Below are 13,270 nucleotides of genomic sequence, written 5' to 3'. Positions count from 1 at the left end.
CCAGGCTGTGGTCTTGGCCTGTCCAGGGACTTCCCTCTCCTTTCTCTGTTGCCCAAGAACTGGCTTGATGGAAAAAGCAGACGGGGACTCCAGAGTACTTCCGGAGTGCTCCCGCTGGGCAGAGAGTGTGGTGTAGATTAGCTCCTTAATCCTCGCAGCAACCCTATGAGGTAGGTGATCCTCATATCTCTATGTCCTGGTGAGTGAACAAAAGCACAGACTGGTTGTATCACTTGTCCAAAGTCACACAGCAAGTACATGGCCAAGCCAGGACTTGAACCCATACCTCCACCCCTGGCTCACCTATATAGCAAGCACCAGTGGTACTTTTGGTCCTCCATTTGGCTCCTCCACTAAATAGGGGCCCCAGAAGAATGATTTACTCCCCTTTGATGCAGTCACCCCCAAATCCAAACATTTGAAAAGAAAAAGTGCAAAGCATTCCCTCTCCTCATTAACTGGTTAAGAGAATGAAGTCCTTGATTCTTCAAAATAATGAATTCTACACATCCCACCTCACATCTCACCTAGTTAACTGTCAAACAGCCCAATTACTCCAGAGAGCCCCAAGTGAGAAGCAAAATGTAATTTTTTAAAAAACCAGCATTCAAAATGGTGGCAGTAAGTGCACACACTCGCTGGACTAACCTTGTTAATCTCATTGCTGTAATGGTTCACTTCCTCCTTGAACCTCAGATCAATCATGTTAAAATCCCTCTGGTCTTTGCCCAGATGGGCATCCTGCCATTTCCCTCGGACCTCATCACATGACGCAGCTTCTGGCAGGTTTAACGCAGCCCTGACAGCCTACAAGGAGAAAAGGCACAGGTCGGAGGCAGCAGCCAAGGGAGGAGGGCATGGGTTTCGTTCCATGGGAGCCCCGATCCTCTGCCACAGGCCGTAGCCTCCCAGGCCCTTCTCACCTGTGGCCCGCAGTGGGTGGACTCTTCAATGACCCTGTGTCTCTTTGCATCCGCCTTCGGCTTCACCAGAATGTCTTCCACGCCTGAGGAGTGAGACAGATAAGTGTGGGTAGGACTGAAACGGACCTGTCATAAGCTCAGTGAGGTCGTGGCATGGTGGGCACTGCCATGAACGCAGGCAGCACAGGGACAGCAATACGGACACGGATCTCCCTAGGGAGGGCCCGTCACCAGCTGTGAAGTGCTTCCCACAGGCGGAGCATCCTAATCACCGTTTTACACATGACCAAACGAAGGCTCAAACTTCAACTACCTGCCTTGTGTTACGTGGGCAGTGAGTAAACCCACAGCCATCTCACAAACCTGCGCTCTCAGCCAGCAGCTCTATGAACAAACACTGGATGAATGGGCTGGGGGTGAAGACGAGGTTTTGGGTAAAAAACTGGGAAGGAAGAGAGACAGGGAAGGAACAGCCTGGTTTTGATTCCCAGAAGTAACAAGTCACAGGGCATGTGGGCACAGGCACGCACCTGAGCCTGGGTGACAGGGACCACCACTGCAGGGTCTGCCCCAGGACAAATGTCATTGCAGTTAAACCTTCCTCCTGGCTCCAAAGGGCTGAGGAAGTCCTCACCTTGGGCAGGACATCCTTCTACTTCATCCTGCAATCAATTATTTCCTGTCTGTATGTGTGAGAGCCGCTGGACTCTAGAACTCCCTCAGCCACATGTGCATGGGAGGAAAATCAATGGCTTCACTGTTTAGAAGCTGAGCTAACATATCTGAACTCCAAATGCCACATCCTGGAGGCCTGAGGGACTCTAACGAACGGGTACGAGTAGGAGGGGAAAGAAACAGTCCCTTTGTGAGGAAGCTGTCATCACAGAAGTGGGTTCTTCCATGGGGTCGGCTCCTGGTGGTCTTGCTGTCCCTTCGCTGACCCCTGGCTGTAAAGGCTGGAGAAAAGGCGACTTCCCTTGGCCGCGCTTTCCCCAGAGCTGTGTCCAGCTTGGCCCCACTCCCTTTCTCCATCTCGTGGTCTCTGGAAGGCCTTGGCACTCAAGGGCTGATTTTCCCTGCACCACGTGCTAAGCAGAGCTGCAGGCAGGGCTGGGTTTGTTGGGTGTGGTCTTTTCACGCCCTGGGTGTGGCAGCTTCCTCTACTTCTCATTTTTAAAATTGTTTGTTCAAGGGCCCTCTTCACAGTAAAGTGAAAACCAGGAGACAGCCTAAATGTTTAATTATAGGAACTGGTTAAATAAACCGCCGTACCAGTACACCACTAGAATAATCCGTAGCTGAGCATGTAGGCTTATATTAGGAAATTTACAAATGGACATTTATAAATATATTCCATAATGGGGAGGAAAAGATCACCAAACTGTGCAAGGTAGGATCTTACTTTTTGCTGAATATGTTTATACTGGCAGGTCTGGAAAGACACACATCAGATCAAGAGAGCGGTCATCTCTGATGACTGAATGCTGGGTGACTTTCAACTGCTATTGGGTCTGTACTTACTTTTATTTCTCCACAATTTACCTATATCCTGTAGTTAGCAGGCCCCACTGCAGCGAGTGCATGAGCTCCAGCTGAAGCAGGCCCAGGGGTCACCTGGGGGGACTTCCACCATGTCCGCACACACACAAGTCTGCAAAGCGGAGTCCTACTCCCACTACTACAGTACTATGAACCTGACAACTCCAGCACTCGCCGCGGCTCATGCTCGACATGCAGCAGGTCCCCTGCTCCTCCCGGGAACACCGCAGAAAGGCTCAGAAAGTGACAGCACACTTGCCATCTTTCTCAAGTCCAACTTGCTAAAATGGTGTGTGCTCAAGCGCCTGGGTGGCTCAGTTGGTTGGGTGACTGCCTTTGGCTCAGGTCATGATCCCGGACTCCCGGGATCAAGTCCTGCATTGGGCTCCCAGCTCCACAGGGAGTCTGCTTCTCCCTCTGACCTTCTCCCCTCTCATGCTCGCTCTCTCAGCTAAATAAATAAAATCTTTAAAAAATAAAATAAAATAAAATGGTGTGTGCTCATTTCCAGGGAGGAGAGAATGTAGCTCCTCTGCCTAGGTTAGGATCGCCCCACCAGGTCTACCCCAACATGGTGTTTTTGACGGTGCCGACGGCCCTGTGCTGTGGGGAGGTGTGGGCAGTTCTGACAATAGGGAAGGCCCTTTGTGGAGCACAGAGTGCCCAGGGTATTCTGGAAACATACTCACAGGAGAGAATGGAGGTGGGTTTGAGTGTGAAAAATCAGTCTCAGGGACAGAAAACCATAGAGGTTGGGGTGGAGAATGGAATGGGGACTGAGGAGCAGGAAGAAACGTTGGGTGGGGGAAGGCACAGGAAAGGACCAGGTCTGTGACATGGTGGTGGCAACCGAGAGAGGACATGGTTATAGAAGGAGCCTGTCCCTCCCCCAGGAAGCTGCTAGTAGAGTCAGGGAGACATCCCAATGGCCGTGCTGGCCAGGAGAGGGGGGGGACCCCCAGGGCCACTCACCCAAGGTGAAACCTCTGTAGAGCTGCAGGTAGGCGGTGAAGAGGCGGGCCAGGCAGGTGAGAACCTTGCCGCTGGTCTCCCCACCATAGATCTCATAGCAGCAGTGGACCAGGCCATAGGCGGAGCTCCCATAGTGCGCCTTGTCCAGCACCCCACACAGCAGCTCCCCTTCTCTGATGATCACCTGTGGAGGGGACAACCACCAGTGCTGGAATGGAGGAGACCCCTCTTGTGTGAGCCCCTCCCTCCTTTTCCTATGTTTTATTAACCTTACTGTGTATGTCCCTCCACGGTAACCTGCCTCAGGTTCTTGATGGAAAGGAAGATGCAGGGAGTGATGAATCACTAAATTCTACTCCTAAAACCAATATTACACTATACTAACTGGAATTTAAATGAAAACTTGAAACAAAAAACAAACAAAAAAGAAATATGTAGCTTATAAGTGGAACTAATATATTTTTTCTAAATAAAGGAGAGGAGGACATAAAGACCAATATTTTTCAACTATGTTTGCTAGGGACTATTACCACCCCACCCCCCACACACAGATATTTTGCTTGTTTTCTTGTCCCCCTGCAGCACAACCCCACCCATACTGACTGGAGGTCAAGTACCCTTTCCAAGGACCTTATGACTAGAAATGAGAGCATCTGGAGTATAAACTCCATGAGCACAACCTTGGCCTAGGTGCTTCCTCCCTTGGACTCTACAAGTAAGAACAACATAAGCTTTCTAACATCTTCTCAGGCGTTTGCACTTTCCAAAGTTGGGTTAAAGCATCAGAAGCTAATTAAAGGAAGGACTGCTAGCTGCATAATGTAGCACACATTAAGCCCTTGATCTCTAAAGGGAAAGAAAAGTGGCAGCTTTAGTTCTAAATGGAATGTCTGCTACATCCTGTGACAAAGCACTTGTGAGCTGGGGACTTAAGGTTGAAAGTCTTTAGTGTGGGGCCACTATCTGGCTGGCTTACAGGAGCACTGTTTCCCGAGGGCTGGAGCTGGAAGGTGTGGAACCTCACAGCAGATCTGTGAACTTGAGCTACCAGGGGTCTCAAGGGAAAACATGGGTTCTGCATTTCCAAGTTTTGCAGAATTGAGTCCAGAGGCCTTCTTCTCCCCAAGTGGTTGGGAGGTTTATATGGAGGGTGAAATGCCACCAATCAACTCTGACCCTTTCTCAAACCAAGTGACACCCATTTGGGCACAACTCCCTCTCTTGAAAACCATGACGCCTGATTCTCCCTTTCTCTGTCTCTGTTTTATATCGATTTGTCTAAACCTGAGACTAGATGTCTCCAACCCGCACAGCTAGGCAGCCACACCTGGGACTCGCACATGGAGTCAGGGTTAAAGCCAGGAACAGGCCGAGGGGACTCCTGCACCCAGGCTTTGCCGCTGATCTTCGCCTTTCCTGATAAGCTCAGTGGGACATGGTCTTCCGGGATTATGTTTATGAGCAGCGTTGACACAACCTGGAAAGAAAAGAAAGATGATACTGATTGTGAGGAGAAAAGGGGAGCTCCCTTTTAGGACCACCTGTTCATCCCCAAAAGCCAGACAACTCCATTCTGATGATCTGTAGGTGGAGCAAGAAAACCAGACATTTCCACCTCTGTGGGACAAGGTGATCTCAGTTGTTCTCCACTTACATGGCGTAAGAGGGGGCTTAGGAACAGAAACAAACATACACCATTAAGAATTTCACTGGCACTCTCATTTCCTGAAATAAATTCTTTTTTTGAGAGAGAGAAGCAGACCCCCTGCTAATCAGGGAGCTCCACTCAGGGCTCGATCCCAGGACCCTGAGATCATGACCTGAGCTGAAGGCACATGCTTAACCGACTGAGCCACTCAGGTGCCCCTCCTAAAATAATCTTTAAAGTGAACAATCTTCTAGAACTGAAGATGAAGTCCCTGAATAGACCTAAAGGACGGAGAAGAAAAAAGTAAACTGCTGTGGGGTCACAGTAGAGAAAGATTTGAGTACGTAGTAAAAAAGTAAAAGCAATAACAGCAGGGTTGAGAGATGGTGGGGGTCACAGCGCTGTCCTCTGCCAGAGGTCAGCCCCAGCATGATGTCAGTTCCAGGACTGAGGCAAAGGCTGAAGAACACTCTTCAGAGGCATCCGTATCTCATCTTCAGGCCACATCAAAATGGATGAGTCACCAAAATTACGGTCAATAACATCCTCCCACAGAAGAGCTTTGACCTTCCGGTGGGTGCAAAGGAAGGAAGGAAGGGAGAGCTCTCCCTCTGAAGGGCTTCACACAGGAGGCCTGGATAATGTGACTGAGAAGCTTCAGGGATGAGAGGATGTTCCAGTGTCTCTGGTCCACCACTGACCGGTCACGTACTGAGGGGCAAAATGACTGTGCTCTTCGGGTTAGCATCACTCATTTGCAGGAGAGATAGAATCCACCTGTTCTTTCAGCAATGCTCTACTGAGTGCTTACAACAGGCCCGGTGCTGGGAAGAGTCACGAATGAATCAGTCTGCCTTCACTGGAACCTTCATTCCCAAAGGGGATTCTCCTTGGAGGAAAACAAAACAGGGGAGGAGAACCCCAAGGAGAGCAAGGGGGGAAGGGGACGCAGTATTCAGGATTTTCAGTAAGATGGGCAGGGAAGGCCCCGCCAACAAGGTGGTGAGGAAGTGAACCGTGCAGAGATCAGACCATGCACTTCAGGCAGGAGCTTTTAGTCTGAGTGAGAAGGAAAGCTGTTCGGGAGGTTCTGATCACAGGAGTGACACGCTTTGATTTTACTTTTAACAGGCCCACCTCTTCCAAACATATTCCTGGTCTAGACACGGAGGCCACATAAATTTCAGAGAATAAGCCTGCCGAGTGACACTGACAAGAAGGACCGGGACTTTAGAAGTGATTATTAAAGCTGAGTGAGGAGCTCCATGGGATAGTCTTTACGTGAGGAACACCACAGGATCCACTGATTATGGGACGGGCAACCTGATGGCTCCCACCCAGTTAGCTTTTACAGAACTAATACCAGAAATAAAGTCATTTGACTGGGATTAATCACGGCTACTGAGGGATTGGGGAGTCTTTCCTTACTTTGCTCCAGCTGGGTGCATCACGGTGGCCACCCACCCAACAAGCGGCTGCTAACTGGAGGTTGGGAGGGGCGATTTCTCAAGCAGCTGCTCCACTGAGAACCCAGGCGGGGGCAGCTGTGCCTGGGTACAACCATGACTCCAGAGCGGGGCAAAAGCAAACATTCCCAAAGATGTAGCAGGCAAGGTGCACAGAGGCCAGGGCAACAGGCATGCGGGTTAAGCAGGCATCAATAAATAGTTCTTTGTACACCTGCACCAGGCCCAACAAAGTGGTGTCTTTATGTATCATCTTTAAAGAAAGCAGACAACAGTCTGCCTCAACAGAAGATGACCAGTAGGGCCATGACTGCGCTCTCCAGAAGGGTAGCACTGCCAGGCAAGGGAGAGGAAGTAAAGGCAGGAGGGTGAGGCTTCCCTGCAAGGCTGACCACAAGCTGCACCTCAACTAAATCACCACAGCGTGGACTGGCAGGCTGGGCACAGTCGGGATAGGAAGTCTATGTGCAAGGTGCAAACACACATATCCAATCATCAGAGGACAAGGAAATACAACCCGCCATTTTGTCTATAAAAACAAGAATGCAGAAGAAGCAAAGCACTTGACAAACTCCAACAACCTTTCATGATAAAAACACGCAGCAGAATAGGAATAGAAGGGAATGGCATTGACCTGATAAGAAGGCACCTATGAAAAACCCACAGTTAATATACTCGGTGGTTGGGACACCTGGGTGGCTCAGTCAGTTAAGCATCCAACTCTTTTTTTTTTTAATATTTTATTTATTTGACAGAGAGAAATCACAACTAGGCAGAGAGGCAGGCAGAGAGAGAGGAGGAAGCAGGCTCCCCACGGAGCAGAGAGCCCAATGTGGGGCTCAATCCCAGAACCCTGAGACCATGACCTGAGCCGAAGGCAGAGGTTTTAACCCACTGAGCCACCCAGGCACCCCAGCATCCAACTCTTGATTTCAGCCCAGGCCATGACTCACAGGTGTGGGATCCATGCCCAGGTCGGGGTCCATGCTCAGTGGGGAATCTGCTTGAGATTCTCTCTCTCCCTCTGCCTTTCCCCCCACTTGCAGACTCTCTTCTTTTCTCAAAATAAATATGCTTTTTGAAGATTTTATTTATTTGCCAGAGAGAGAGAGTACAAGCAGGGTGAGAAGCAGGCAGAGGGAGAAGCAGACTCCACGCTGAACAAGAAGCCTGATGTCGGTCTTGATCCCAGGACCCTGGGCTCATGACCTGAGCTAAAGGCAGATGCTTAACTGACTAAAACACTCAGGCGTCCCTAAATAAATCAGATCTTAAAAAATGCATACATATATACTCAACAGTCCAAGACTAGACACTTTTTGCCTAAGATCAGGAACAAGACAAAAGATACCTACTCCCACCACCTGTATTCAACAATGTACTAGAAGTACTGGTCAGGGCAATTGGGCAAGAAAAAAAAAAGGCAACCAGATTGGAGAGGAAGAAGTAAAACTACCTTGGTTTATATATGACAAGATCTTTAGATGGAAAACTGTAAAGAATCCACAAAAAAGTTATGAGAGCTAGTAAATTACTAAGCAAAGATGAAGGATGCAAAGGTCAACATAAAATCTACTATTTCTATACATTAACAATGACAATCTGAAAATGAAATTAACAAAATAATTCTGTTTTAAAAAGCATCAAGAAAGAAAACACTCAGGAATAAATTTAAAGCAAAGAAATATAAAAGTCACACGCTGAAAAGTCTAACACAATGTTGAAAGAAATTAAAGAAAATCTAAATAAAATGGAAAGACATCATGGATCAGAAGACTTAATATTGTTAAAATGGCAAGAGTCCCCAAATCAATCTACAGGTTCAGTGCAATCCCTACTGAAACTCCAGCTGCAAGTTTTGTATAAATGAACACGTCAATCCTAAAATTCACAAGACCCTGAATAACCAAAACAATCGAAAAAGAAGAACAAAGTTAGAAGACTCACACTTCCAGATTTCAATACAACAAAGCACACAATAATGGCATAAAGATAGACATATCGATCAATGCAAGAGTACATAATGTGGAGCAATTAGAATGCTCAGGCATTGCTGGTAGGAATGTAAAATTGTACAGCTGTTTGGGAAAACAGTTTGGTAGTTCCTAAAAAAGTTAAAAATGCTCAGGCATTGCTGGTAGGAATGTAAAATTGTACAGCTGTTTGGGAAAACAGTTTGGTAGTTCCTCAGAAAAGTTAAAAATAACATTACCATATGACCCAGCAATTCCACCCTTAGCCAAGAGAACTGAAATACATCGTCACACAAAAACTTGTGCATGAATATACATGGCAGCTTTATTTATAATAATCAAGAGAGGAACAACCTATATTATCCATTTATCACCTAACAAAATGAGCTATTTCCATACAATGGAGTATCATCCAGCCATAAAAAAGAATGAAGTCCTTCTTCATGCTACAACATGAGTGGATTTTGAAAGTATTATATTAAATAAAAGAAGCAAGTCACAAAAGGCTACATGTTGTAAGGTATCAGTTACATGAAATGTCCAAGAGAGGCAAATCCACAGAGAAGGAAAGTAACTACCTTGGAATGAGGGAGGGAGGAATTAGGACTGATGATAATAGGTACGGGGTTCCTTTTAGGGATGATGGAAATGTTCTGGAATTAGGTAGTAGTGATTGTTGTACAATACAGCAGACATACTAAAAATCTTTGAATTACACCCTTTTAAAAATCATAAATTTGGGGCACCTGGATAGCTCAGTGGGTTAAAGCCTCTGCCTTCGGCTCACGTCATGGTCTCAGGGTGCTGGGATCAAGCCCCACATCAGACTCTCTGCTCAGCGGGGCGCCTGCTTCCTCCTTTCTCTCTGCCTGCCTCTCTAACTACTTGTACTCTATCAAATAAGTAAATAAAATCTTTTAAAAAATTCATAAATTTTATGTTAAATATGAATTACACCTCAATAAGAAAAACAGAGAAGTCAGACAAGTGGATTTTAAGCTTCTTTCTGTGATAACATTCTAGAAATGTTTAATTTACTTTCTGGTCATAAAGTATTATGCTAGGGAGAAAAGACCACCTGCAATGTGTTTTGTTTGTTTGTTTTTTTGTTTTTAGATTTTATTTGTCAGAGAGAGAGCGCACAGGTAGGCAGCAGAGGCAGAGGGAGAAGCAGGCTCCCCGCCGAGCAAGGAGCCCGATATGGGACTCAATCTGAGGACACTGAGATCATGACCTGAGCCAAAGGCAGCCACTTAACCGACTAAGCCACCCAGGTATCCCCTGCAACGTGTTCTTAAACTGAAGGGAAGGTAGCAGTATCTATGAGAATTATAAGTGGATTTTTTTAATACTAAGACTCCACTGAACTTTAAAAATGTTTTTAAAATTAAAAGGATTTCTTAAAAAAAAAAAAGTTTTGAAATGTATATATCCTTTGACTTGGCAATCACACCGCTCGGAACTCATCTCAAATACAAACCAAAGAAAGTGCATGAGTGTAAATGTAAGTGGGTGCTCACCATAGCACTAGGTAAAATAGTAAAAACTAGGTAACAATTTAAATGTCTGCCAAAAGAAAGTCAGTTAAATCAACTACGGTATATCCATATCACTGGATACGATAGAGAACTGGGCTAAAAAGAATGATGTGGATCTACATGGACGGATACAGAACAAGCCCTACAATATGTCATTAAGTGAACTAAACACATCACAAAGCAATTTTAAGAAAACTCCTGCCCATTAATTTAGCACACGAAGGCAGTTAAATGAACTTCTTGCCATATTCAGAGTAAGTTAGGGTGGTCCGAGTGAAAATACAGACTGCTTGAAATAATGGAATTCCCTTTCCTGGTGGCTCATTCAAAGTAAGCCATGTTAAAAATCAGTCAAAAAAGGTACATGTGGGGCGCCTGGGTGGCTCAGTGGGTTAAAGCCTCTGCCTTCAGCTCAGGTCATGATCTCAGGGTCCTGGGATCGAGCCCCGCATTGGGCGCTCTGCTCGGCGGAGAGCCTGTTTCCCCCTCTCTCTCTGCCTGCCTCTCTGCCTACTTGTGATCTCTGTCAAATAAACAAATAAAATATTTAAAAAAAAAAAAAAGGTCCATGTACTTGGTGGTCACAAAACCTCGTGCCTCAGGTACAAGGATGACACGGATAAAGAGGTTTAAAATACAAGTTCAAAACTGAATGTCAAATTTAATCATGACTCATGGTTCTCCTGAGTAGGTATAATATCTCATTCTTAATTACTTTCTATGAGAGTATGTGTGGACATGGAGAATAAGGTTGGGGAGGGAGGGAATTTTTCCTTTTTCCTTTCACATTACTGTGTTCTTGTTTAACAACAACTTCTGTTACTTCTACAGTTAAAAAGAATTTGAAAGGCACTTACCTAATAACTGAATTCAGGAAGGTTGCTGAATACAGGGACAATATACACAAATTAACTGTATTTCTACATCTACATAAATAATTAGAAAATTTAATAAACAATGCCATCTATAATAGCAATACCTAGAAATAAATTTAATAAAAGAAATACAAGATTTACATAATTGAAGGACATACTATGTTCATAACTTGAAAGAGTCAATACTGTAAATATGTTGATTCTCCCTAAAGTGAACTAAAGGTACAATGTAATCCCAATAAAAATTCTAGCAGGTTTTATTTTTGGGGAAATTTACAAGCTGACTTTAAAATTTATACGGAAATACGCAGGGCTAAGTATATGCAAGACGGTCTTGAAGAACAAAGCTGGAGACTTTTACTGTCAGAAATCAGTATTATAAAGCTACAATAACTAAGATAGTGGTACTGGTACAATAGAATCAAACAGATCAGTGGAACTAAACAGAGTCCAGGAAGAGACCCACATTTATATGACTAGTTGATTTATGACACAAGAGATATACTAAAGAGAAGTGGAAAAATGCTGGTCTTTTCAACAAATGATGTTATATTAACTGGAGAGCCATATGGGGGGAAAAAGGAATCCCCTACCTTATATCGCACATACCCACAAATACCAATTCCACGCAGACAAGTAAACCTAAGTGTGGAAGTAAAACAGGAGAGCTACTAGACAGTGACACAAGGGGATATCTTGATGCCCTCAGGAGAGGCACTTATACAGGATTAGCTTTGAACAGCACATGCTGGTGAATTATATTAATAAAATAGCTCTGATCATTAGAAAACAGCACTGGGTAAAAAGGCAAAAATTTGGCAATGGACAAACATAAGAAGATATATATAAAAAAAACTCTTATTAATAAGAAAATGGCATGGAATAGAAAACAAGAAAAGGACTCCAATAAGCACTTCACAAATGATGATCCCCTAATGACCAATAAGCATATGAAGAGGTACTTAACCTCACTTATCAGTAAGAAAATGCAAGTTAAAACCATAATAAGGTGCTACTACACACCCATCTGAATGGCTGAAATTAAACTAATGGAAACAAATGGTACAATAATTCAACTTCCGCTGAGCAGAAGTTACAGGAAGTAACGAGAATTCTCATGCCCTGCTGGTAGAACTGTAAAGTGCTATAAGCACTTTGGAAAAATGTTTATTAATAAATCTATTAATGTTAAACATAGATCTGATGATTCAGCAATTTGATTCCTTGGCATCTAGTCTACAAAATGAATGTGTATATTCAACAAAAGATATATACAAGAATGGTGATAACAACCCTATTTGTAATAGCCAAATGAAGACAAGCCACATGTCGCTGGAGAGTAAAAGAATAAATACATGATGACAGAGTTGCATAATGGAATACTACACAGCAATGAAAATGAATGAACTCCTGCTATGTGATACCATGAATGACTTACACAGAGATATGACTGACCATTCCATTTACATACAGTTCAAAAAAAAAAAAGACAAAAATGTAATTATAGTGTTCAAAGTCAGCTTAGAGGCCACCTTTGGGGAGGGGTAAAAATGGACTAGTGTCTGCAGGGTCTTCTGGGAGTGCTGGTGAGATTCTACTTTCTGGTCTGGGTGATTTTACAAAGGTGTATTCACTTTGTGAATGTTTACTGAGCAGGCAAATCCTTTTCCTTTATATGCTCTTTCAACAAATGCTGAGACCTCAGATTCTTAAACGGAGAGTAAAGCACTCAAGAGGCTGCCTGAAATGCCCTTGAGAAGGAGCCTAAAACTTGATGTTGGGGTACAAATAGAGCGCCTAGGCGAAGCTCCTTACCTCCTATTTCTAACATGGCTTTTCTCTGCAGAATCAGACTGAGCCAGCATCAAATTCTTGTGCATGGCAGTCATTCTTTTCTTTTACACCTACTTGTGAAGAAGTAACAGCCTGCGGCAGCCTCGCAAAAACACCAAAAAACCTCAACTGTGACACAAGTAAAACCTGGGCTTATTCTCTAGTTTTACCTAATTAAATGGTAATAATCTTGGCCCAGAAACACTGTAAGATGAAAATTATTCCCAACATGAACCAAAGTATTCCATCATTCTAATCTTTTCCATGCCACAGTTTTTCTCACTTATGTGCTTAACATGGTTGTGACAGTGAACACACAGAGATTGCTGTACTCTATTTTTGTTTTCAACATTAGGTCAGAAAAATTTCCCAGGCCACTCACTATACGGTCTTTTAAAACCACTATTTTAAACAGCTACATAATGTCTTCACAAACGGGTGTTCCACAATTTCCTTAGCACCAATGTTAAATATCCAGCTTTTTCTAATTTTCTACCGCCATC

At 44.4% G+C, this 13,270-nt stretch overlaps 1 protein-coding gene across 1 annotated transcript in view; it reads right to left on the bottom strand.

Annotated features, from left to right (window-relative positions):
* The window catches only part of POLR1A (RNA polymerase I subunit A), a 73,493-nt gene that overhangs the window by 23,471 nt on the left and 36,752 nt on the right, over window positions 1-13,270 (bottom strand). The window contains exons 15-18 of the mRNA XM_045979335.1: window positions 4,762-4,911; window positions 3,435-3,618; window positions 924-1,006; window positions 649-807 (exon numbers count right to left, since the gene is read on the bottom strand). Of these exons, the coding sequence (XP_045835291.1) occupies window positions 649-807; window positions 924-1,006; window positions 3,435-3,618; window positions 4,762-4,911 (576 nt within the window). The remainder of the gene's footprint in view (window positions 1-648; window positions 808-923; window positions 1,007-3,434; window positions 3,619-4,761; window positions 4,912-13,270) is intronic.

Source organism: Meles meles, chromosome 15, assembly GCF_922984935.1.
Source record: "Meles meles chromosome 15, mMelMel3.1 paternal haplotype, whole genome shotgun sequence".
In the NCBI taxonomy this organism is placed as follows: Eukaryota; Metazoa; Chordata; class Mammalia; order Carnivora; family Mustelidae; genus Meles; species Meles meles.
This window is presented reverse-complemented; position numbering and strand designations above follow the sequence as displayed.